The sequence below is a fragment of the Fistularia commersonii genome, chromosome 27 (genome assembly GCF_037954325.1).
Source record: "Fistularia commersonii isolate RoL2024-O1a breed Wild chromosome 27, RoL_Fcom_v1.0, whole genome shotgun sequence".
In the NCBI taxonomy this organism is placed as follows: domain Eukaryota; kingdom Metazoa; phylum Chordata; class Actinopteri; order Syngnathiformes; family Fistulariidae; genus Fistularia; species Fistularia commersonii.
This window is the reverse complement of record NC_141310.1, coordinates 7,820,622-7,846,963: the sequence shown is the minus strand read 5'-3', so window position 1 is coordinate 7,846,963 and position 26,342 is coordinate 7,820,622. Positions and strand designations below refer to the sequence as shown.

The 26,342-nt window shown below is 39.8% G+C and overlaps 1 protein-coding gene across 2 annotated transcripts; it reads right to left on the bottom strand.

The window, feature by feature from the left end:
• Positions 1–17: 17 nt before the first annotated feature.
• Positions 18–24,487, bottom strand: LOC147217952 (ras-specific guanine nucleotide-releasing factor 1-like). 2 transcript variants are annotated; one of them, XM_086174498.1, is made up of 28 exons: positions 24,035–24,487; positions 23,847–23,946; positions 17,705–17,811; positions 16,532–16,679; positions 15,761–15,853; positions 15,060–15,313; positions 14,891–14,970; positions 14,412–14,605; positions 13,632–13,741; positions 12,321–12,439; positions 10,714–10,874; positions 10,205–10,268; positions 9,793–9,935; positions 9,208–9,290; positions 7,570–7,818; positions 5,081–5,454; positions 4,776–4,895; positions 3,796–3,966; positions 3,517–3,623; positions 3,292–3,404; positions 2,512–2,572; positions 2,293–2,399; positions 2,064–2,148; positions 1,774–1,971; positions 1,062–1,141; positions 865–982; positions 698–766; positions 18–135 (listed from the first exon to the last, which is right to left on the bottom strand). In XM_086174498.1, exons 4-28 carry the CDS (start codon positions 16,667–16,669, stop codon positions 43–45), a joined length of 3,384 nt encoding a protein of 1,127 aa, XP_086030624.1. In that variant the 5' UTR covers positions 16,670–16,679; positions 17,705–17,811; positions 23,847–23,946; positions 24,035–24,487; the 3' UTR covers positions 18–42. The 2 variants fall into 2 exon arrangements, with proteins under 2 accessions (XP_086030624.1, XP_086030623.1); XM_086174497.1 differs by having other exon boundaries at positions 23,847–24,487.
• Between the last annotated feature and the right edge of the window lie 1,855 nt (positions 24,488–26,342).

Genomic DNA, 26,342 nt, shown 5'->3' with positions numbered 1-26,342 from the left:
AGTTTGTGTAAGGGGTCGGGGATGGTAACAGTGCGTTTCTCCTCATGATGAGGTTTTGGGCTCAATTCTCAATGAGGCTTCATAGAGGCTCTCTTCATCCAGCGCTGTGCTGTTGTCCAGCAGGTATTTTGCAGCCTGCAAGAAAAAAGTGTGCAGAGAAAACAGGTTCAGCGACAATTATAACTCTACATTTAGATAGATGATAAGTGAGCAAAATTACCTCTTATTGACTTGAACGTTATATCACCCACTTGGCTAAAAGCCTGCTGTTCAGTTCATTATATGAAAATACTTGAGTTAAGTGATCTTTATATGGGAAAGTTTTGTTTTGCTGTGTAGTGGTTTGGATAAAGGGAGATAATATGACACTGAATTTGAGTACCCGCCTTCAGTTTTGGGAAAATGTGAGTTTTCCTTTCTGGTTCTTTGAGAACTATTAGGGCTATCTCATTCTGATGAATTCCAAATGGATGGACTTCTGTCTAGTGCCCCCCATTCAAAAACTTCCACCAGCATATTTGGCTGTATAAATAAAACAGACAGGTACAAAAATTTGATTTTTTTCCATTTAAGTATGAAGTGCCTTATTGAACCCAAACCGATTGGACAATGATTGCCTTTTCTGAGAGGTACAGAGTTACAGTCTATCACTACAAAACTGCAAATATATAGAGCATCCAACAGGAAAAAAAATCACCTTTGGTTGATAGTCAATCTTGTAAGCCGTTTGCTGAAATTGTCGTATCTCTCTAATAATGTGGGATATCTGGAGAAAAAAAAATTACACCACATACATTTTTTTTTCCCATCAGTAAATATTTTTCATTCAAGATACATATCATTATGTGCATTTATCTTTGTTACCATCCTCATCTTTGAGAAGTTGACCAGGTTCTCCTCGGTATAGTTGGGTGTTCCTTCCTCAATGAATGCCAGGTCAGTCAGGTACATTCCAAGGTAAGGAACACAGGGAGGGTCACAGCTAAGGACATCCAGAATGTCAGCGATCTAAAGAATCACTTTGACAGTAATTGTAGGCAAAAAAGGCTTCGATGACTTACTTCTTCAGAGCTTCTCTCAGATTTTTGAATCGGCCTTCTGATGATACTAATTTCTGTAATTTGTCAATGACAGTCTTTGTCTGGATCAAAGAGATGAAATATTACTGTCATTCCACAGAATATTGGTTTATAGGTGATTAATCTGCCTGTTCAATGTCAATACCCTTACAAACCTTTCAGGTTGAGAATACTAATTTTGAGCACTTATTGAAACATACAAAAAAAAGGACATTTTTTAATATATAGATTTGGTTTTGAGTATTTTGTATTTACATCCAATTGTTTAGGTGACCAAACTATTTGTTTCATTTGATTCTTTATCTTCTTTGATAAAGAAATTGCTAAAAAGAAAAAAATATATGTCTGATGAGGGTCTACCTCTTAAACTTAGGAGGAGGAGACATACAGTTACGGTCGTTTGAATTTCTTTCCATTAATTCATAGTTTTTCAGTGCAGACATGGCAAAAAATAGATTGGTGAAACGTTCTTGTCTTCCTATTGTTGTGATATGACAGCAATTTCAACAGCACACAATGAACAAACGAACAGTGATTTCAAGGTTTTAGTTTGGTATAAAGCTAAGAAACAAAGTTTAGCTACCCCCTCACCCAGTTGCTGTCATTAAACAAAACTTTTTGAAAACTTTTTTTCTGTGCCCATTGGGTGAAACCAAAAAACATTTTGATGCTGTGAAAGCCTGACAACTCATACCTGCTTAGAGACCTTGAGCCAGGTCCTCTTGAGGCGGAAGATAGAACTGCGGTTTAGAGAGGACGTGATCTCCAGCACAGCATTATAGTTGTGGAGGCAGCGGCAGATGTCAGCCACTGCCACCCATTTCTCAATGACTGCGACACGCATGTTGACATCATCCCACTGCAGGATCTCGGTGGCGATCCTGTTACTAATCTAATCAACAAACGTCCATTGTGAGTTATCCACTAAACAATGATCAATTCCCCATTTATTTTTTCAATATTCAGTGCCACAATAATACATACATCATTGAAATGCTTGGTTGTTTTCATAATGTATGGAGTTCTCTCATTCTTATCATTCTTCATCCAGCCTTGACCAAAGAACTCTCTGCAAAGAACATACATATGTATTCCTTTTTAGATAAACATTGTTGGCTGTCTTTTTTGTTGTGTATGTGGCCTTTCATTTCAGTCCTTTCATTTTATTTCAGTCTTTTTGTGTGCCTGTGTATATAAACATTCATGCACTTACTCATATGGGATGACCTTGAAGACCAAGTGGTCCAGCAGTGTGAGTTGCTCGGCAATCTCCAGGGCCGAGTGGCTCTCGAATGGCTCCGCTTTACAATCCTCTATTGCCTGGTGCACATAGAAATAAAGGCACACACAGTGAACGGTATGACTACAAGCAAATCAAAAATCATGCCGTAATTCAAGAGGAGGTTACTCATATCCATTATCTTTCTCTCACCATCTGCATAATTTCTTCCAGGGTGACCTGGTTGTCCCCTGGGTCTTCCTGGGTTAATGTTCTGCATGTACAAAGATGAAAAAGGACTATTTTAACAATTGTCAGGTAATCGTCATTACTTTGTCATTAAAAACTTTCTGGGCTTTTCATCACATTTTTGCTGATTATCTAATCTGTACGACAGACAGGGATCCTGTCTGAACTATAGATTTTCTTTCTGAGTAATTACTTGTGGGGGATTGGTTTTTACTAGTGCTGAAGGCAATAATTATTTTCAGACTGAAGGACGAAGACGATCACAATTGTCCTGTCTGTCAGTGATAAGACTTAAAAAATTAGGTTGTTGCACCATCTGTTAGAAGATCTGGGAGGAGTAAAGCAGGAAAATGTTTGAAAAATGTCCCGGACACACGACGATATTCAGAACATTTAGATTTTTAGCCCCTCGTCACACAAGCCTGGATGAAAGCGCACCTGCTATTTTAAAAAAGGAATTGTAACTTTATGCCAGTTCTCAGAGTCTTATTAATTATCCAAAGATCTCAAAACATTCAAGATTATTACCAAGATTATTGCATAACATCATGTGCTTTTGCTGGAATCCAGAATAAAACTTGCTCAATTGACTGGTCCAGAATCAGTTGTAAGTGTGAGAGTAGACAGAAGTTCTTTGTGTTAACACTCGATGGTCGTGTGGAAATGCTCCACAAGTTAGTCTAGCTAAGGGATTGTCGTATTTCACTTTGTGTGACACTTCAGTGACACTACCAGGAGTCTAACCTGATAATGTTGGCAGCTGCCTTTCTTTCCTGTGTCAGGAGCTCTGGGTCATGCATCACCTCCTCTAGAAAGCCAATTACTCGCATCTTCAGCTCTTTGTTGAGCTCAAAGTCCTGCAGATCAACAACAGAATCATTGTGACAGAAGACAGAAAGTAGATAATAAGGACGATAGACAGAAAGTAGATAATAAGGGCGATAGACAGAAAGAAAGGAAGATCCATACCTGGGAGTGTTTGGATACCCAGTGACGCAGCACATTCAGGACTCTGTTGGTGGCAGCCCTCCTGATAACAAACTCTTTGTCTCCATTCCTCTGATCTGTTGGGAAAGCTTTAACCGGATTCAGGGTCATTTAAAAATCAAATATGTATTGGCAATTTTCCACATTTCTGTTTAAAAAATTTTGGGGGAAAAAAATACATACAAGGAAATGAAATGTGAAACCAAAATAGAAGTATATTTTCAAAATAATGATCTCACTGCGTGTGGCGTTTGGACAGACCTGCACTGGCGAGGGACATACGGCGGAATTTTTCCTTGGTTGGCGTGCCCTCATTGGCACCGGCAGTGGCAATGGCAAATGCCGAGGCAGCAGAAAGGGCACTGCGGTTATTATCCAGCTCTCGGCATGACGACACCACCATGCTGTTGTTGAAGGAAAACAGTGAAAACTCTAGAGGGAGGAACAACAACAGAAATAGACGTTTAGTTATGTTTGTTTTCTGATGCATGACTAAAAAACACAGTTGTTATACACACTCATGTTCAGTGTTGATGACATTACAGAGGCAACATTCGGATGATCCTAAATTATACTACCCGCATCAAAAGGTCATTTGATTATTTGATTGCTTTTGAGACATGTTTTCAAGTCTTTTATGTTGATTACCATTGGAGGGCAACAGAGAGCTAAACAAGCATAGCTCAGCAGTTTGTGCAAGTGACGATGTACTCTCCACTGTGAATGCCTCTCCACCTCCCTCCTTCAGTCCCTCCCTACCTTCCTCCGTTCAGCCGGGGGCGGTATAGAAGAACACGCACATCGTTGCTAAGGTACAAGGTTTCCTTCCACCTACTCACACGCGGCACTGGCTTCCCTTGTATCCAGCACCGTGGGAAGAGAACACACTGGGGATTAATTGAGCCTGACTACCTACGGGGTGGATGTTCCCTCTCTGTGTGGTACAGGAGGCTGTAGTCTGTGTTTGTCAAGACCTTTTTTGGACTTTGATAATCTTGTTTTCAGATATAAAAAAGTTTGTTTCGGTGTAAACCGGCAAGCACTTGGTGTCACATAGTGCAGAAAATCTCATCTAGTGAAGTAACATTCTTGTCACTTGTCATGATGTAGCCAAATTTCGTAGCATTCTTGCAGAGTTGTGAATTTTTCTCAACTGGTGGGTCTGAACTACACAAGCTTGTGATTCAACACAATGAAGACAGTGTGATTCTGGATCATAGCACAATAGCACACAGACAGACCTGTCCCAGAGTTTTTTGACTTGAAATTCTTGGGTGTTGATGGTGACTTCGGAGGAGACGTTTCCTCTGCTTCATCACTCTGACTTGGGTCTTCATCACATTCCTCTCTCATTGACAGATCTGGAAAGACAGTTGCTTCAAAATCAAGGCGGTTCTAAATGAAATCAGGCTACAATACACGATAAAGTGTCTGTACATTCGGAGATAATTAATCAAAGGTACTTTTATGACATTAGATTTCTGCTACCGCAGTATGGATTAGCCTCATTAGAGGTGAACAAAATCCCTTAGACAAACATTCTAACCTTGCTTGTTGAGAGTAGACTCATCAGCTTTGGTTTCGCCTTTGGATTCTCCATCATCTGGGATTTTGCTGGCCATGGTGCTGGATACGTATAGCTTGTTGATATCAAGAGTGGTCTTACTGAAGGGGGACATGGTGGAGTGCATACTTGCATAGCCATTTGGAGAACAGCTAAGTGCAGCCAGGTCCAAGGCCTTGCCCCCCGTGATAATGGGGATGTTAAGTGAAAGCTTGCGACGGCGGTTTGGTGAGGATGTTTTGGTGATAGAGAGAGGAGGAGGGGAGGAGAACTTGCGGCTGGCTCGTGGTGATGTGGGTGGCTCGCCATAGAGGAGTTTGTTGTTCTGGCTGCTTGCAAAGAAAAGCTCCAAAGAACTTTGGCAAGTAAAGAATTAAGAAGAAGGGGCAAAGAAGGGAGAGAAAGCAGGAGAGAGAACACAATTATTGTTTTGTACTTTTTTGTTGCCTATGGTTTAAAATCTCAGGTTAAAACCGTATAAAATCGTATAAACTGATTGATTCTACAATTCGGGGGGTAATGGTCAAAAATGATGATAAGGGCTGTTTCATGGTACCGTTTGTGCTTGTACACATAAAGAGTGGAGGAATGTTTTAACAACAGGCCTCCTTGGGAGCACCTTCCGCTTTTACTTAAGCTACATTGTTTAAGACAGCATCCTCCTTGCACTGAGAGCCACCCCCTCTGAAGGCCTATAAATAGCATGTCGAGTGACAGTGTTAGAGACACGGGTGCTGCCAACAGCAACCAGCCCAGGGGAAGCCCAAAGAGATGCAGAGAGAGAGAGAAAGAGAAAGGGAGAGTGAGAGAGGTGCAGAGGGGAAAAAAGGTAAGGTAAAGGGAAAGCTAGAGGATGGAGTCAGAAACATGTGGATATGGATTCCACCACAGTGGAGGCTTTTGAGGCTTTAGGCTGGCAGAAGCCATATTATGTCTTCTAACCCAAATATGCAAATAAAAAAACAACAACAAAAAAAAAACTGTGAAAGGTGATGATAAAGAAAATGCATGGTAGGGTAGAGGAGGGGGAAAGAAATAATGAAGACTGACAATGCCATGGAAAAAAAGAAGGGTCAAGTGAGAGCATGAGTAAAATAGGGTGGAGGAAAGAGAAGGGGAGTTATTAAAGTAGGAGGAAGGAGGTTGAGGGATGAGAAGAGGGTGCAAATCACGACCGTCAACATTTGATTCTGTGGAGTCAATGCAGATGACGCGAGATGGAGAGAGAGCAAGAGGGAGGTAGAAGAGGAGAGGAGAGGAGAGGAGAGGAGAGGAGAGGAGAGGTGAGGAGAGGAGAGGAGAGGAGAGGAGAGGAGAGGAGAGGAGAGGAGAGGAGAGGAGAGGAGAGGAGAGGAGAGGAGAGGAGAGGAGAGGAGAGGAGAGGAGAGGAGAGGGTGGGGTCCTGCAGCAGAGTAAAGAGTTGCCATGGTGACAGGGCAGCGGAAAGAGGAACGGTCAGACTTGGGAAATGAAAAATAAAAGAGATGAGTCAACAAATATTCAGTATTTTTTTTAAGCTTATAAATCATATGTGAAATTGAGCATACATTGTGAAAACTTAAAAACGACTAAAGGGAAAACAAGCAGGTGTCTCAGCATGAAATGTGTCACAGGTTACCTCCACCAATAGAAAATGTATGTAAAAATGTAAAAGTCAAGAAGGGTGAGTGAGTATCCAAATAAGACACATCTGTATCATCATACTTTGTTGAAGATGTATAACCTTAAGTTTTGAAAGACCAAGTTTGGGTCAGTAAACACGTAGCAATAAAAATTACGTAACTTGAGGGTAAATTAGCATGGCAAAAAATATATCACTCACTTATCAATCATTTGATCTTTGTGTGTGTGTGTGTGTGTGTGTGTCTGTTTAGTCTTAGTAAGTTCAAAATAATAGACTGTCATTTTTATTTTGTCTGCCATAGCAGGGACCCAATTAACTGGTGAGCAGAAGACACAGTTGGTTAGTGGCAGGACTCCTCATGACCTTTAGTCATCTTCTGGTCATGTCTCACACAGACAGGATAAGATAACCCGAAAGGCTGGACAGAAAGGCCAAGGGAAAGGAAAGACAAATATAGGCAATGGAATAAATGCACCTTTTCATTCAGCCTTTTCCCTGTTTTTCAGCTGTCACAAGCCGCAAAATTAGTGCTGTCAAAGGTGTTTATATAAATACATATACAAATGATCAGTAAAAGATTATATTCTAGAAACACTCAACACTGAATGCTGAACTGTCAACACTACCCCCCACATATTCAGTCATTACATGATTATTGATGGAATTTGATAATATGAATTTCTTTTGGTTGTGTCTGGTACACAAAGAAAGGCGAACTGACCCGAAATGCTGATACCAGAACAGCAACTTTCTGTTTGAGATTTATAACCGGAAAGATGAGAAATTCATACAATTGAGCTCGTACAATACCCAATGAAATTAGAAAGCACAGACTATGTTTACTCACCGAGCAGGAATGGCACTGATAGGCTTCTTATAGATTGTGATGAGCTTCTCTAGAACAACGTCAGCACTGGTGAAGACACGGTATGAGTGGAGAAAGGTGTTCAGAAAGTCAATGGAGAGGAAGCGCAAGTCGGTCAGCCTCTCTAACAAGCGCTCCACGCTGGCATAGCGGATCTGCAGCACCTTGCAAGAGTTCATCATCTTGCTGAAGCGGATGTCAACATCATCGCAGTACAAGCTGGTATCTGACCTGCAATGGAGAGAAAATCAAATTAGGGTGTCCAGAAAAGACTTATTATTGGTCATATTTCCCCCCTTTTTTGGTACAAAAAACAGCCCTGCAACATTTGGCAATGTAAGATGTTGATAAATTGACAAATGTGAATTTTAATGTAAAGTTTGTGGCTCTGGGTCCTCTCATCACAGCTCCATCCCCGATGAAATTATGGATATTTGTTGTCTTGAGTCGCTGACTAAAAGAGCAGCACTGGCCAAATATTGGTTTTATTGACAGTATCACTGTAACAGTATTCTTATTCGATTACAGTATAAATAATAAACAGAAACTTATACATGGTTTAGTATGAATTACAAAAGAACAATAAATAAAATCATATGGGTTACATATCTATTATTTTTAGAGTATACATTTTTTTTACACAAAGATGGTATTATTAATCTTTCGTAACTGTCATGGAGTAGCTGCAAGCCTTGTGTGTGAGGATGTGGAAGAGGGGGAGAAGCTGTCATAAAAAGGAAGGAGGCAGAGGTCAGAGCACATTGGTCTTGTTGCTAATTGGCTGGAATTGTGTTGTGTTACTCCTGGTTACGGAACCAGTGTTGGAAACAGAGTTTCGTTTTTTTTCCTGCACAGTCAGGGAATGGACAGCTGGTGAACTGCGAGGACATGCTAATTGAACCTGAGCAAAGTGTTCACTTTTTTGATTTGCCGGCTGGTTGGTTGGTTGGTTGGTTAGTTGGTTTGTATTTTGGTAGACTGATTGATTTCTTAATAATACCCATTGTAAATTTCAGATTTCACTAGGTAATTTGTAAAACCAAATTTTAGCACTTTGGTGACTAAGATTTCTTGGCCTTAGATCCACTCCTGGAAATTAGGGATTTGTGATACTGTCAAAAGAGTTATGACTCAAAAATTGAGTACTGCTAGTTGTAACAAAATGTTTCTAAAACAAATTGAAAAAAAATCAGTTAGTTATGGCGACAGACTCATGTATCCAAATTGTGAAACAAAGATTTTTAAAATGGCATTTATCTTTCTCACCTTCCATTCCAAAGTCTTTTGCTGCTTTAGCAACAGTTGTATAGAAAATCACATCCTACGGAAACGCCATGAAAAACTATTCTGAATGACAGTCGCATTGTGTATGTGACACAACCGTGCAATTTTCACAGTGTCACCAACATGTAACATGGTGTTCAGAGTCCGTCGTCATGGTATCTGTGTCAGCGACAGTTGACTTAATGTGATTAAGGTTCATTCCAATAAGATTTGTTGCAAGTACAAACATACAAATGTGTGATTTGGGTTTATGGGCTCTTCATGCATTTTTCATGTATTTATGTACTGACCAAGCCAATCTCTGTGCATGTATTATGTATGTGCATTGCTGCTCACTTAATCATCTGTGGCACGCTGACTTTACTGTTTTCTTCAAAGACATTCATCATCAGTCCATTGCAACGGATGTTGTCGATGCACTGAAAGACAAAGAAAGGGCTCTCTGTGAGCAAAACAAATCATGAGATGGGTTAATGAGTTCACAATACTGAGAGTGCAACAAGTTTTCACCTCCAAAAACTAGGTGCTATATGTCCATACATAATAATATCCATACACCACAGGGTTTTGCATCTTTGCTGCTCCATTTGATGACTATTTTCTGTCTCTAAATTCACTTCACATGCCAAGCAATGATAACAAGATGAGTCAAGGATGTTCTTTTTCAGTTAAGTGTTCCCATTTCAGAGTACAAACCTTTGGTTCTGGTGCTAAATGTATCTCAAACAGAGTTTGACAAAGCCTCCATAAAATGTGAAACCAAAGTAACGTTGTATAAAGCATGTCTAACACATGATACTGCACTCTGTATTTTAACTTACAGCGATCCAAAACATAGTTACAGTAGTTTTACATGTAGTGTGTCCCTCAGAGTGGATAACAGTCTTGTGGTGGTCTTTATATGAGCATTTCAATCTATACCTGACTGATATCGCTTGTCCATGCAGACTTCTCTTGCCGGGATGAAGCCACCAGGATGACAGTGTAAGGCTGGCCATCCTTAGGCTCAACCATCACTTTGAAATCAAGATGCTCAGTGTCCTGTCCACTTCGCTCCCCTTTAGCTGCGATGCAAATTTTCACTTTAGCAGTTAATCAGTTCATATACAGAAAAATAGACACAAATCACATACTTCAATATCCTTTGGAGGAGAATATATAAAAAAAAGGAAAGACATTCAAAATTTTTTTTATTCTGTAGCTTCTTTATTCAAAACCCTAATTGTAAACCCTATAAGAATAATTATGAATTCTAGTATTTATGCGAGTAATTGATTTATTAAATATAATATTAAAATTATACCTCACACATACAGGAATCCTTGTAACTTACACTCATCCTCTGTCCCCTCTGGCTCCTCCATCAGTGTGCAGTCAATGAGAGAGACCACTCCATTCTGTGAGAGAGCGGAAAGATAACGATGAGGCATTAATCAAACCGACAGGCTTGTATATTTTTGTCACCACTTTTGAAAGAATGCGATGAAAAATAGTTAAGAACTCGTTAATGTTGCTGCAGTTTCATAGCAGCATCACAGGGTCAAAACTTTTGATATGCACTGTTAAGTATACGAATCAAGAAATACGTTTGAGGATCTGACAAATAGCACTACTTTAAATGTGATTGAAGATTACCATCATTACACACAGAAAATGTCTTCCAAAATCAAAATAAGGTTGAACCATTTGTTAGGCCTTGTATGCAATACACAGCTAATGTCACTGCTTTATGCGCTGCATTAAATGATTGTAAAGGATGTACAATACATCTTATAAAGTTTGTACATTATATTATGGCATTGTTAAGGGGCTCAAACTCCTCTTGATTAAATATTACTGTACCTTGGTGATGTGAAGTTTTCCACCCGAGCCTCGAGCACAGATGATGAGATGTTTGGAGAAGAGAAAACATTGTCTCTCGCCTTCCTTTTTCAGAGACAGAGAGCCCAGTCGGCCTCTCGTGATCTTCCCTTTCTCACTCATTGGCACTTGAATCAGAGAACCTGTGGAGTATCAGTATCACACGCACATGCCCACACACACACACACACACACACACGCACACACGCACACACACACAGGGCACATTTGGCACATTAAAATGGAAATTACAAGCTTTTTTTTTCTTAAAATTTCATACAACTCTTATCTCAAATGAGATAAACACTGTTTAGAATCCTAACTTTGGTTATTGAGGTTTTAACTCCCTAAATTCAACACTGATGACCATGTTTTTTGTTTGTTTTTTTTTCAATTTTTTAAAGACTAGTGTCACTCAACTTAGTGAATTGAGCACAAAGTTGGTACTGGCATGGAAAGCCCACATTTACCAGAGCCCATTTACCTAACCCTAACCCCAGCTCCAGCCAAAACCCTAACCCTAACACTGATCCTAACTTTCCAATCAAAAGTTGGACAAGATTAGTAGTGTTGCTGTTGGAAAGCCTATCCAAGACAATGTGGAGGGTTAGTCCAATTTCCATGACTTGGTCTTATATGGTTCTTCAGGTAGATGATTTTGAGTATCATCGCCTTGTGATGGCGCTTATAAGCCCCTTACACCACATTAACCCTAATGACCATTTTTTTTCTTTTTTTTGTGAAATCCTTCAAAACTAGTATACACCGTGTAGTTAGGAGCACAAACTTGGTGCTGGTACTAATGGAGACCCCATATTTACAAGAACCCTGACCCTAACCCTAGCTCAGCCTCAAACCGTAACCTTAACACTGATCCTAACTTTCCAACCAAAAGTTGGAGAAGTTGCGCATTGCCATTGGAAAGACCCAAGACAATGTGAGAGTAGGTCCAATTACTATCACTGCTTTTCACTGTTATCTCATATGGTTCTTGAGACAGGCAATGATGAGTACAACCACCTTGAGATGGTGTTACATTAACCCAAATGACCATGATTTTTTCTTTTTTTGTGAAATCTTTCAAAACTAGGCTACACCATCTAATTGATGGAGCACAAACTAGGTGCTTTCACCAATGGAGAGTCCACATTTACCAGAGCCCTAACTCTGACACTAGTTCCAGCCTGAACCATAACCCTGAAGCTAAACCTAACTCCACAAGTGAAAGCCGGACAAGCTTGGGACAAGCTGTTGAGAAGCTTATCCAAGATAATGTGGGTGTGCGTCCAATGTCCATTACTGTATCTCTTACAGTTCTACAGATTTATGATTTTGAGGTTGCCACCATGGTGCTTGTGATAATAATCCCCTTACCAAACCTTAATGACCTTTTTGTTTTCTTTAAAATGTTTGAAATTAGTCTATCCATCAATTTTTTTACACTCTATCTCAAACAGCTCTACAGACACAAGTGGATCCCCACTTTGGTGATAATGGTTATAACCTCCTTTCTTAACCTTAACCTGAATAACCATCTCTTTTTTTAAATCCTTTGAAACTATTGTTAAATCATTGGAGCACAAACTTACCTTGTCTGACAAATGTCTGGCTGGTGTCTAGCAGCACTTCACAACCTTCTACTATCATACGTTCTATGGCCAGGTTCTTCCTGATGTTCTCTGTCTCACTCACCTCATCGTGCATGATTCTGTAGAGTAACAAAAACAGACGAAAACTTTGAGACAATACCGATGGCATCTAGTGAATATGCTTTTTTTTTCTCCATGCCGGCCCATTCATTACTGGCACTATTTGTGCACTTAGATTCTGCTGAATGTGTTTGGGGGTCAGAACCACACGCAGACACAAGACTCTGCAACTAACAGATAGGTGTTGAAACTAAGTTTACTTGGAGGGGAGAATAGGTAGAGAGGTAAGGCGGGCAAAGCAACGCTGGCCAGGAACAAACAGACCAGGGGGAAAGCACAGGCAGACGCCGATGGGGATAAAGCCCGGTCGCGTCACTGGTGGCCAGGCAAGAGGCGCTGGCTAATACCGACGGGAGGAAGGGAATGGTGAGAGATGGCGCGGGAGACAGAGGGAAATTTGAGAATGAGCCGGCAACCAGTGAGACTCAAAGCTCCGGCTTTTAAGGTCTCACTTTTGCCTATAACTGGGGCCAGCCGTGCACTCCCAACAGTGCAGCAGGCTTGCACTCACCAAGTGCACGCCTGTCGAACCTTGACAGAATGGAAAATAAGTAGTCTTAAATGGCTGTTTTTTGTTCCACATAGCTGCAAGTCTCACACAGCTGTGAAAACTGATATGTATCATCAGTTGGTGTCATTGTCATTATTCTAAAAATTTAACAATTTTGACAAAGCAAATCATAAACTATGATTTCCAGTGTTATAATAATTAATATACTCCTACTTTGACGTGATGACAGATATTATTGCGATGATTCAATATTAGCAGACATTCTTTGTCATCCAGGAAAGCTTGGGGATCATTTTCCAAGTATCAGTTCTTTTAAATTTAATGATCCATACACATATCTCTGGGTGTGCATTTTGATTGCAATCTGTTATATGTTATGATTTCTTCATACAACGAAATAAAGCTGTACATGGCTATTCTTTTTGCACGAACAAGACATTTAGATTATTGATGATCACTTGCCTCTCACTTGATTAAAGAATTAAGGTGAAATATAGATGACAGAACTCAGTCATTATCTGCTCAACATCATGAGTTATTTAAGTGTGGATTTTGAGTTTAAAAAATTTAACTTTCACAGCATATTTGCTGTGAAACACACACACACACGCAGTCAAATAAAACATTGCATGTCTCCTCTGTCTGGGACTATGCCAGACAAGCTCTAGCAAGATATGTACCTTGAAAGTTCCTCCAGTTTTGACTTGGCATAATCCAAGCTATTTCTCTCCACGTGCTCATGAGGCGTGTGAGCCAGCAACTCATGAAGGGTCAGGATATAACGTGGGATCTGAGTGCAAGAGAGAGAGGGAAAGATAGATAGATAGATAGATAGATAGATAGAGAGAGAGAGAGAGAGAGAGAGAGAGAGAGAGAGAGAGAGAATGGGAGCAAAGACAGACTTGAAATATTTGATGAGCTCACTGGCAATGGAAACCTCTAAATCTGTCTTGAAAGAGCAGCAAATAAAAATCAAAACAATCAACAGCATCAAAAGTATGAATATACTCTCCCTAAAATACCTCGAAAACATCAGTTGCATTTACTTTTATGGGGAGACTCATACATTGAATTCATTTTAAATTGTATACCGCTCGACAGTTCATCATTTTCTATTGCATGTTTCTGCGTCTGATATATATTCATGGATTAATGTAAATCAAGGCTCAATTATCTATTTTTCGAGTCTTTTAAGTAAGGACTGATGTCCTCTATAAGTTGAGTATGAAATGGTCACTTCAGCTCACTCCATTACGCTGATAGTTGTAATAACTTTGTCAGTGCTTAATTCTTCTTTTGCTAGTTAAGAATGTGAAAGCACAACAAGATGATTTAAAATATAGATTTTACAGGGGGAAAGAGGCAGCTCACACAGCAGTATGATTTTCAAAGGCCAAACAGCCATCTTTAAAATTAAAATAAATTGAAGGATTTTAGAGGTGATATATTTGAAATCATACTTGAAACATAGGATAAGTGAGGAAAGTCTCCAGCGTCCGCTCTTCGCAGTCGGGCTTTGCCTCATATTGCTTCAAAAGCTTGTCAAAATCTCTGTTCTGTTTGCAGTGGGCCAAGATCTGCAGGCTGTACTGGTGGTTCCGCACAAACTCCTGGTAGATATTCAGCATAGGTAGCAAGATATCAAACAGGTCGGCTGGAAAGACATGAAAAAGTAGTGACAGACACCAAATAAATTTTCTGAATTCATAATTACAGAAAAATACAAATTAACCATTTTATCACAAAACTTTTGTTGCCATGTGTTTTGATCTCGGTGAAAAATTCTTACTTCTTGAAAAGTAATACTTCCATAAATTATTTTCTATTGGATTTGTTTGATGTGAAGTGCCTGACATGTGTTTGCATTACCATTTTCCATGGTTAAATACCACCAAATGGTAATTGTTTTAGCGAAACAGACTGCACCCCTTTTTCTTACCGAGCACCAGCGTCGGCCAGCTGGCTATCCTGGCCTTCAAGCCTTGATAGAAGATCTGGTGAAGAAACATGATGGTCTCACTGATGAAACAGAGCAACAGAACATGTTTTTCAATCTTTCAATCCAGGGTCTTAACCAGGGCCAAACCAATAAGTCTCACAGTGTCTACCTGTTGAGGAAAATGCTGCTGACATCATCATGTGTGATGGGCGGCTTCTTGGAGCTTGCTGCCATGCGGAGCGGCCGGAGGAAGTTGTTAACCAGGATGTGAAGCTGCTGAACATATTCTGCCTCGGCTTCCAGCATGCTAAACACCACCTGGTTCCTCTTCCTCATGCTTTCTGCATGTGGTGAACGGATGTAGTCCTGGATGATAGTTTTCCACTTTCTACGACAAATCCAACCTCGGAGGAAACTCTGAACCTGTGAATAAATCACAAGCACAAATGACTTATGCTAACAAGGCGGGAATAGCAATGATCAGTGAAATCACTTGTGCTCAAATAAAATACCATAAAAGTAACATTTTCAAGTTTCTGAGGGATTGTGTCCTAATAATCTGTCATCTGAATAATTAAGAATGCCAGTTGATGCTTACCACCAAGAATGGAAAACAATGGTTTTGATTGGGTTAAAATGGAGTAAAAACAAAAAGTCACGGAATGGAAAGCACTAAAAAATGAGTATATTGAAGATTAAAAAATACAAATTTTCATACTCAGTAGGGCCTTTCTTTCAAGATGAGACAGCATCAGCTGATATTGTGGAAGAGGAGCTCTGAGCTCTGAGCTCTAACTGTTGTATTAACCGCTGATCAAATCAGAAACAATATTCACCTTTGGCACAGTAGAGCACCAAAGCCATTCTCACCTTTTTAATTTTCTTGATTTCTGTGTCATCATCAGTAGGAGGTACCTCTGGATTTGACTGGATCTTTTCATTGTCCTTGAGCAATCCGGAAATCTAAATATATATAACGTACACAAGCCAAACCAGTAATTTAAACCAGACAAGACACAGTCCTAATATGTATACAAGGTACTCATTATATTTAAATATATAGATCAACATTTCTGTGTCAGACTTTGTTATGGACCTTTATCTGATTTCAGACACTGCACGTTGATGACAAATATCCAGCTGTATCAAAATTGCACAAATTCTGTTTTATTTATTCATTTCAGAATTGCGCATCGTATAAAGGCTCAAATGATAAAAGCATTAGTTTGAGGTCAGAACAAAATCGCCCCAAACTACTAGATTTCTTATTCGTGCGCATTTTATATTGTGATGATTTTGTTCCCTGCCACCAGCTACAGCATCAGGTACAATGGAAGGCAATTCATTCATATTGAAATTTTCCATAGAATTGGAGTGCTCCATTAGGACATTCAGGACAAATGAATTTAATCTTGTTTAGACTGAATAATCAAGATACTAAACACTGCTACATTGCTCTGACTCAACTTACAATAATGTGGCAGTCCTGACCTGGGTAATGACCTTTGTTACATGAACATATTCTGAATACATTTCTCAGCCTATTTTTCCATTGCCTTCCTCATAACCGCATATTATGTGCCCAATGCTATGGGAAAGAACACACAGATGTTTTTTGCTTGAAATGACAAGGGAAGTTACCTCAGATTTTAGTCGTTCTATCTCAATTTCCCCATCCTCTATCTGTTGTCGAAGTTGCTTGGCAACAGTTTTCTCAGTCTCCACAATTTGTAGTAGATGGAGGTACTTCTGCATGAGGGACTCATGTTCTGTGGCCATGTTCCTGTAACTACAGAGATACATAAACAGACATCAGATCCAATTTTCAGAGCCCTGATTGGCTCTGGATATAATTATAAGGATTTATGATCAGCATAGTTTGATTCACAGTTCTTCTTTCCTAACAGACACTTATACAACCATTAAATACTTAGCACATCAAGTGTTAAGGCTGCGTCTGCAAAGGCAATCATTTCACACATTACCCTCTTCATGGTTTTATGTGCATGCTAAACAGGGCTTGAAATCAATACTACCAAATACTTCAAGGGAAATCAGGTCCCAAATTATTAAAAACTTTTCAAAGAAGTGTCGGAGGGTGAAATAACAGATGCCTAGTTAAACTTGAAAGTATATTGAAAAAAATCAATACAACAAAAAAATGCAACAAAGTGCAGCAGAGATATCTGATAAACAGTATTACTATTTTTCAATAAAGATTCTCATCACTTTCAGTGTGTTAAATGTGTATATGCCCCTAACTTCAGTGTCAGTGCAATGAGTGAACATGAATTGGAGTAATCTTTAATGACTCCAATCAACTGACCTTTCACTGTACAAATACACTCTGCTGACATTTTCGGTGATATTGCTTCTTGGCTTTCATGATCCTCATTTGTTTCTTATAACGAAAGGGGTATCCAGCTTATTATCAGCCTCAGTACTAGTAGTTCTTTTCTATGCAATCTATTTACAGTTTACATAAAAGTACAGATGTCCTTTTATGCCTTTGCGATGGCCATGTCCATCACCGTGATCCCAAATGAAATATCTGAAATATTACTGAATGGATTGAAGCGCTGACATTCAGGGTTCCAGGAGGCTGGATCCTGATGTCAATGATAAACTCTATAGGTCAGGTCAATCCTGTAGCTTGTGGCTGTGTAGACATTAAAACCTTTCCTGATTGAATGAATTGTTCGAGTCTATGACATTTCAGTGGTCCCACCAGTAATGCATGGTTCCCTTCAGCACATCCTCCTGATAGGTTCAGCGGGGGGAATTTATAGGTGAAAGGTTCTGTGTTAACAGTACCTGGCTTGCGTGATAGCAGCCACCCACTCATCACAGTCCTTGACATCCTCTGTGCGTAGCTCCAAAGCCTTTTGGTTGTCGTGGTTGAAAGTAACAGTGAAGTAATACTAGCAAACAACATAAAGAAGAAAAGTCAAATATTACTTAAATATGTATGACACAAGTTCAGTGTAAGTTTTTGATAGTTAATTATCTAGCTGAATGAATCTATGACATGCCCATTATCGCTGACCTGCATTTTAAAACCACATTATTTGTCATATGCAAAATTTTACAGAACCATGTTTGTGAATGACCCAGGAACCTTTGGGGAAAAGACTTGAGGGATCATATAAAGCATTTGGGTGTTTAGTCTATTGCTTGGCAATTCATCTCTAAGTTGGTGGAAGCCTCTCTGCTTATGTCATGTTTTGCTCTACATTGTCGCACGGATTTGTTTGCATTTCAGTAATAAATACATCCCATGTCATCACTCCTTTTCACACCCGCACCTTTTTTTCCGCAATGACTCTAGAGTCTTAAATGTACAATGAAGGCAGTTTGGGCAATTTCATGTTGAATTGTTTTATAATAGACTCATCAGATAAAAAAAAAACAAAACAATAGACACCACGGTAGATGGCAATGCATCTACAGTGTAAGTGGAGACAGTCTATCTGAAGTAGACACATTCAATTACATAACACTAAGGCATTATAAGTAGAACTTTACAAATCCTATATGTCAATTTCTTCACTCATTGAAGATGCCAAAAGCAAATCATTCGTGATGGTGTGCAATGTTCCATATTTCCTGATGAGCAGCAGAACAGGCCTTTTTCAATAATGTGCTTCCCATCTACTGCTTCCTGTGAGCTGGTGTGTCAAGCCTTTTAGGCTGCTATATTTAGCTTGACGTCACAACTTTTTTTTTCTTTTTTCTTTTCTTTTTGCCACAGGCATCTCTCTGTAAGTGAGAGAAACAGGCCATAGTAAATCATTTAAATTCAATGATAAAAATCATTTGATCGGTTTTACAGTAGAGTATTAACTGAGGATTGACTTCTAAACTACACTGATGACATGTGGGGACTCACATTACTGTGAATCATCAGGGTAACTTTTATTAACCTTTGCGATGAAGGATTTGTTTTCAGTTAGTCTGTTTGTGAAAAACAGTTATGAGGTACTCATTATATTTGTGGGGTATATCTGAACCACATAGTGGATCCAATAATGAATTTTCTATTTTATTCAAATATCAAGATATAACATTTTGTTGATTGAGCATCAGAGACTACAAAAGTGGACCCCAATTCCAGAAAGAGACATGATATCAGGAACTTTTTTGAAAAATGTGTGGTTTCTTTATTTTTTTTCAAGTGGTCTTTGATAAACCCATTCTGTCAGAATGTAGGTCTTCCTTTTTTTTAATAAGATTTAAGTTTCAGAGCAAAAAAGCATTTTGTTGTACAACATCCAGCTACCTCTTGGGTTCTGCTGTTAAGTGATAACAGAATTATCAGGAGGGAAACTAGAGATGTACTTTTTAAATCCCACTGTATGCCACACATTGTTGATACTGCAAACAAACATTGTGATAGTCTCTCATGATATAAATGGAAGCAATACCAGTGATGGTCTTCCTGTAATCAGTTAGTTTGAGAGGTGTCTCAGCTGAATCCTTGTCTCGTTCAGTGTAAACTAAATACTTAGCATCACCATGGCAACCTCTACTGCAGTTAAACCCTTCGAGCTGATCCAGATCAGCTGATTAAACTGCTTGCCTATTGTCTGCAGTGTTTACAAAATATGCTTGGAGTCTCGAGCAAGCACGTCACATGCCTGATTGACTTGTAATACATATTTCAAAGATACATTATGTATTTTTCAGCAGATCATGTTGTTCAGTATATTCTAATGCTGTACAGTATAGGTTCTAAGAAACACCAGTTGCCACAGTACTTTCACAACCAAACTTGAATTTTAGTAAGCTAAGTATACATGGACCTGATTAGTTAAAAAACACCAAAAACAATGAGTCAAACTCATGACTGGTAACTGAAAGACCAATAAGTGCTATTAATTCTTAGCAAGCAAAAATTATTATAATTGTTATCCTAACATTGAGACTGAATTATAGTGCTCAGTAAGTATTTCAAATACATATAGTGTAACTGTCAGGCCATATAGTGTTAACTATACTGGGCATAACCACTGTCATGTTTAAAGCATCCAATGGATGCCTTTAATTTAAAGCTAGAATTTTGTGAAGGATTTATAAATGCGAAACATTTTCATGAGATGACAATCTAATACGGCGTAATTGAAAAATGTATACGTGTTTTTGATAAGCTGGCAAGAATGCGTTTTAAAAAAGAGAATGAACAAAACTTGTTAGCAATAGGGATTTTTTTTATTGTTTAATTTCAATTATCTTAATGTTATCATTCCAAACCAACTATTTATGAGAAAATAGGATGCATTTGTGGTCAAAGTTCACCTGTTATTTACATTAGGCATATTTGTTTATATTAGAAACAATATTAAGTTACAGAGAAACAAGCTGTTGCGTGTTTTTCTGATGGTGGGGGTACTTCTTTACATAAATGATGGCAAAAATAACAAATATTAAAAGACAGACATGAACTCAAAAATGCACATCAGAGATGCACTCAAAGAAAACAACTGAAAATAGCCCACCTCGTATTTCCCTCATGCCCATATTTAGTGTAAGTGGTAAGTGAAGGACAATGCCGAGACATATTGTTTCACATTTTGTTGGCCCCTTTAAATGCACTTTTTCAGATGGAAATAGGGGTTGCCATAGTAACTGTGGGCTTAAACGTAGCTTGCCTTCTAAATGGGGAATAAGAAAGTAGAACACTACAAAGAATACAATGAGAACCGAGAGACGGATGAGGAAGAATGGAAAGAAAGATCTTTGCCTTTTTTAGGAGTGCACCTATAAAAAGCAATAGAGTCCTGCAAGGTGGCAGTTGGCTAGGCATCCATTCCTGCGTTGTCCCTCTCCCTGTCACGAGCAGATAAGATCCAGGACTTACCCGGCCATTCCTCCTGCTGCTCTGATATACAAGGACCCACAGTATGTGCACTTGAACACACCAACTTGCAAACTCAACTGCCATCTCGAATGTTCTTGGACCTGCATATGTTACAGGCTCAATATTTGAAATGTGCTGTTTTATTGCCTCAGTTGACCTCTGCCATCTATCCATCGACTTAGGTGCTGTTCGTTGTTTATCCAGCACAGGGAAAGTGAAAAGGAAATCTTTATGCCCTCAGACATCTGTACCATTGATCAGTCTCTCTATCCTCATTTTACCTTTCTGAGAAAATGCTCAGTTTTATGGCTCAATAAAGGAGGAGGAGGATACTATGAGACAACTGAAAGGGATGCAAAACATCCCAATGTGTTGAGACACAGCCACATGCATTTAGGCACAGGTACATTTCAACAGTTAAGAAAAAAAATCACATTTAAAAAGGTGCGAAATTACTACCCCCACACAAAAAATGCAAAACAGAGAGAATATATTTCTGTCACATATTATATAAAGGGGCACGTGTTTAGCAGAAGGCCGTATGATGCTAGCTGAAAGCTTTCAAATTCATTTAATTCACTGTTGAAATAAATTGATGAAGCAGCCTGCGTGAACAGCTGTCATTGTAGATGACATCCGTCCATATTTCACCACCAGAATGCCCTGACATGGTATCAGAGAAATGGGCTTGACAGTTAACTAACTGAGCACCTCAGAACTAGTGATCAACAAGTTGTCACACCATGCGTGAGGCTGTTTCTCAGCAAATTTGACATGAAGCACGCCAAGTATGAACCCTCTGCGACACCCATTTCTTCATATATGTTCAGTTTTTCCGTCAGAAATGAAACAATGTGGAAAAAGTGGACGATATTAATGAAATTATAATACATTTTTAAAGCAAATGTACAAAAATGAAACTTTCCACATGCACAAGAGGAATATAACAAGTACATGAGTTTAGTGTTGTAGTGGATTTGTAACAGCTTTGGTGTTTGGTCTTGCTGAGCAGTGAGGCACTTTGTCTGGAGAAGGGAAACATCGAGACCTAGGTCTCAGAGGGAAGCTTAAAAAAACGCAGTGGCCAAGGCTTGGCTCACAAATTCCTAGTTGTGCACAAATCGACACAGCAACTGGAGCTAAAGGCCCGTGAACCAATCACATACCAGAAAAGGTATCAGTAATGCAGGATGCCTCATCAATGCTGAGCAGTGGTGGACACATGGGCACATTGGCCTGGGTGCAATCAACTTGGCTGAAAAGTAGCTGGACTAAACTGAACTTGTCATCTCAACTCTTGAGCCAAACTCCTGGAGATGGTTTCCCCCCCAAGGGATTCGCCTTGTCACTAATTCTGTTGTCGGTCTACATGGACGGGGTGTCAGTTTGCGGCCAAATGTGTACCGCTCGCGACGAGAAACCTTGTGTCACATGTTATGGATAGTGACCGAAAGAGGGTGGTGGCGGTGACAGAGGCTGAAATTAATTTCCTCGCAGGGGTGGCCAGGCTTAGACTTCTAGACAGGAGCTCACACACCTGTGAGGAGCTTTTAATAGACCTATGGCACTACATATCAAAAAACACTAAACTGAGGTGTTTTCATGCCTCCTGTGTGCAGTGTTTCAGGCACATCGAACTGGCGGGAGGGCCGCCTGGCTAGATTCAAGATTCAAAATGTTTATTGTCACATGTACAGTATAAAAACGTGTTTCCCTGTAAATGAAATTCCTACTTTGCTGTCCACAGCGCACTGGGATATGTGCTGGAAGAAGAGTGACAGATGTATTAGAGGTATTACATATCACATTATAAATATGGACATAGGGTGGATGGATAGATAGGGACGTATGGATAATTAGACAGGAGAGACAGAAAGGTGAATATTGAGAGAGCCAGAGAAGTTTGTGGTATTCCACCTCAAACTCACTTAAATGCTGAAGACAGGTTTGGACTGTTTCCATTCGTGCGGCTGCAGTAAGACTAAATTGGGGGGGGGGGGGGGGGACCCTTTGAATATATATATATATATTAAATACGTGTTTGTTAGCCCAACAATAATTTCTGAGCAGTGGAGACTGCAGCTGGCAGAGCAGGGTTTTCGGGAAGGTGACTACAGTTAAAGCTCACAGCATCTTGTCCGCCACTTGGATCTTGTCAGCCTGCAGGTTTATTTTCAAACAATCACTCTATGGGATATGAAAAACACACTCACACGTGTTCAATCCACGGCATTTAAGATCCGTGGAATTTCAAACGCGAGTTGGGGGGTGAGGGGGGGATGGCGAGAAACACGCACGCCTTGGTTGCCATCCCCTGGCTGTCGTTAACGGCCCCGTGATGAGCTATCAAATGAACCGTGTCGCTATAAACCCGGAGACGCAGTTGCCAAGGTAGGATGCTATTAATATCAAGACAAGGAATTAAATCAATACGTCAAAACGATGGGGGAAGGAGGAAGCGGGGAGTGGAGGAGGTGGAGGCAGCGCGCCTCCGCAAGATGGCAACCTGCAAAGTTTTGGATGCAGTTTTAAGTTTTTTGTCTACGGCATCAGCAGCCTCTTGGACGATCACTAAAAGCAGACGAGTGAAAGTTGACTTAAAGAAAATAAGATGGTTGATGATTAACTGTAAAGTTAGTTTGCTGCTGTTAACTTGGTGTTTTTTTTTTTGTGTTTTTTTTTTTGTTTGTTTTGTTTTGATTTGGGTTTTTTTTGCATCACATTCATCCGATGGCATCAGACGGGCTATTTTGGTGCAGAAAGAAGACAATCAATACGGGAAACTGATGCCGTTGTGTAACAGCAGACGCCAAGTGAACTACCTGATGCAAAAAAAAAAAGAAATAGTATTTTTAAAGAAGCATCTCTTGGCAACAGTTTGAAAACAAAAACAAAGAATGAACCACGAAACTGAGCCGCCGCGTCACGCTTCTTGTCACTCGGGTTTGAATATGAAACCCATACATGTTGCTTTAACCCCCAAAGTCAGACTTTTAGTTTAGATTCAAATAAAAGTAAATCAATAAATCCAGCGATAGCGCGGGTGAATGCGTGTCTCCTGCGAGCAGATCACCGTGATGTTGGAGCCGCGCGTCTTACCTGCTTCTCCAAGCATTCCTTTGCTGAGAGAGGAGGCTTTGGCGAGGGCGCCCTGTCACAGACGCATCCTTCCAACAAGTAGAGTCCGGAGGGGCGTGAGCTGGAGTCATTTTCGAAATAAAACAGCATGTTCTGCAACAAAGCGAACCACTTTGAATGCCATTTTGTATTGTCTGAGCTTTTCTTACTCAGGCAACCTCGTCTGGTCCCATCCTTCTTCGCCAAAAGAGCCAGATAGGTGATATGGCCGTCATTGAGTCTCATCCCTTTCTGCATTTCGGCTGAGAGTCCGTTTTTTTTTTTTGTTTTTGGAAGAGTGAGGGGATGCCTTGGGATTCTTACATTTTCTTCTTTTCAGCACCTACAAATCAAAGTCAGACTTGGTGGGCAGCGGCAGCCCACTCCCCGTGTGCCCTTCCACACTTGACACACTATTTGCAACTGCGGAGAGAACAGAAAAAAAAAGGAAAAAAAAAAAAAAACACGCCGAGACCCACATTCAGCAGACACACTGAGCCGCGCACACACTCCACGCTGCAGTCACACCACAGCCATAACGCCGACCAGCCTCTTCCTTGTCAACCGAACAACTCATGATGAAGACCCGAGTGTCCGTGTGCGCGGACCACACGTGTGCGCGCCTTGTCAAGCTCTCCCCCGGAAAGGAGGCGCAGTCATGTGACCTGCCCTTGAAGCGGCCACGGAATTTCAGCACCTCGGACAGCGCAGAGCAGCAGCAGCAGCAGCAGCAGCTGCTGCAGAAGAAGTAGCTGCAGCGGCTGCAACAGCAAATTCTTCACGTGGAGAATCTAAAAGAGATGGTTATCAAACCTCATGGACCCCCCCACCCCTAAAACCCGATGTGCGCACACATACACACGCACTATCACTCCCCCCCCCCCCAAAAAAAGAGAAAACGCACTCTTTCTTCCCGAGGATTTGACCCAGATATGGAAGATTTTTTTTACAATAAAAACTCTGATTATATTCATTTTTAAGCGTCTTGACATAACATTGACACTGATTTGTGTCTTATTCATACACTTGATATACTCTTCTTTACTTCCCCTAATGAATACATTATTGAATTGAAATTTATTAGCAAAAACAATTCATCACACAAGACTGAAATTAAGCCACATGACCAAATTCCAAACTCCCCATAGGTAAAATGTTCGAATGACATTCCCTGATAATAATCCCTATGTTATTCTGTACAAGTTTAAGTTAAAGTTCAAGAAAACACAAGTTCTATCTATCTATCTATCTATCTATCTATCTATCTATCTATCTATCTATCTATCTATCTATCTATCTATCTATCTATCTATCTATCTATCTATCTATCTATCTATCTATCTATCTATCTATCTATCTATATAGTTCCTATATGGTTTCTAATATTTGGAAGGTTTGTGTTCAGATGGTGTGTATATTTTGCTCATGGAATTGTTACAAGGCATTGGCCCATGAACATGATTTATACGGCAACTCCTTTTCCCTTTTGTTTTTTGTAGGTCTTTTTTAATGCATTTTCACTAAAATAAACACTATATTGCAAGATGTGTAGAATGGGTAGATATATGCTTATTGACTGGGTATAATGTCCATGACTGGCACAAGAGCTTAGCAATAGACTGCATTATTGCTCAGGATATGCTCCGATAATTGCACAAATCCTTTAACTATAGCTGAGGAAAAATTGATTGGGAGTGTGGGCACCGTCAAGCAAAATACACGGACAACTTATTCTGTGTGATACATGTGTAGTAGCTGTAACAACATGCTTGGTTTCAGGGCACATCATCACTATTATTGACACTGTTATATAGTTTTTGTGCTTCCTTATAGGAAGCAAGTGATAACAAACTCATTTTTCATAAATATAATTAATTCATGTAATTAACACAAAATCAATGTGTGTGTGTATTTGATAATTAACCCAAAAAGCTTGAAATACATTCTTATTTGTATAAATATCAGGCGTTCTCTTATATGGCAAGTTGTCGACTAAAAGGATTTGAAGTGTCAGAGGAGCACACTTCCTGTGGCTCTGCCCATATTCGTACTTCCTGTGTAATTAATAGGCTGTAAAACCACTTCACCTCTTGCGCTGCCAGGGAAACAGGTACCAGCTAACTGTCATTGCTACGGCAATATTCCAGCCCAACACATTATTAGTGGTTCTAGGTCAGTGTGTGTAACACAGAGCTCGGTATTCAAAAAAAAGATGAATGCTTAAATTGTGATCATAAAAATGAATATGCAATTCATTACTGCTTTTGTTTGATTTCGAAGTATCACTACTAATTTACTACCTTGACCCAGAGTCAGCAGAGCCTGTTTTTCTTCTTCTTATTTTTTTGGACTGATATAATTTGAAATAGTCTTTTACCACTAAAACCTGTGTCCTTGTCTGTCCCAATACTGTTATGTCTTTTTATAGAACACAGAAAACACAAAAGCAACAAAAGCCTCTCAACACCATCCACTGTT

What these genes read in the sequence shown, in the direction of transcription:
- LOC147217952 (XM_086174497.1), bottom strand. Translation starts at nt 24,122, where the DNA reads ATGCAGAAAGGGATGAGACTCAATGACGGCCATATCACCTATCTGGCT. An exon ending in TCACTTATCCTATGTTTCAA is followed by an intron (nt 13,742 to 14,411) that starts GTATGATTTCAA and finishes TCTTGCACTCAG; the next exon opens with ATCCCACGTTATATCCTGAC. An exon ending in GGGTATCCAAACACTCCCAG is followed by an intron (nt 3,405 to 3,516) that starts GTATGGATCTTC and finishes GTTGATCTGCAG; the next exon opens with GACTTTGAGCTCAACAAAGA.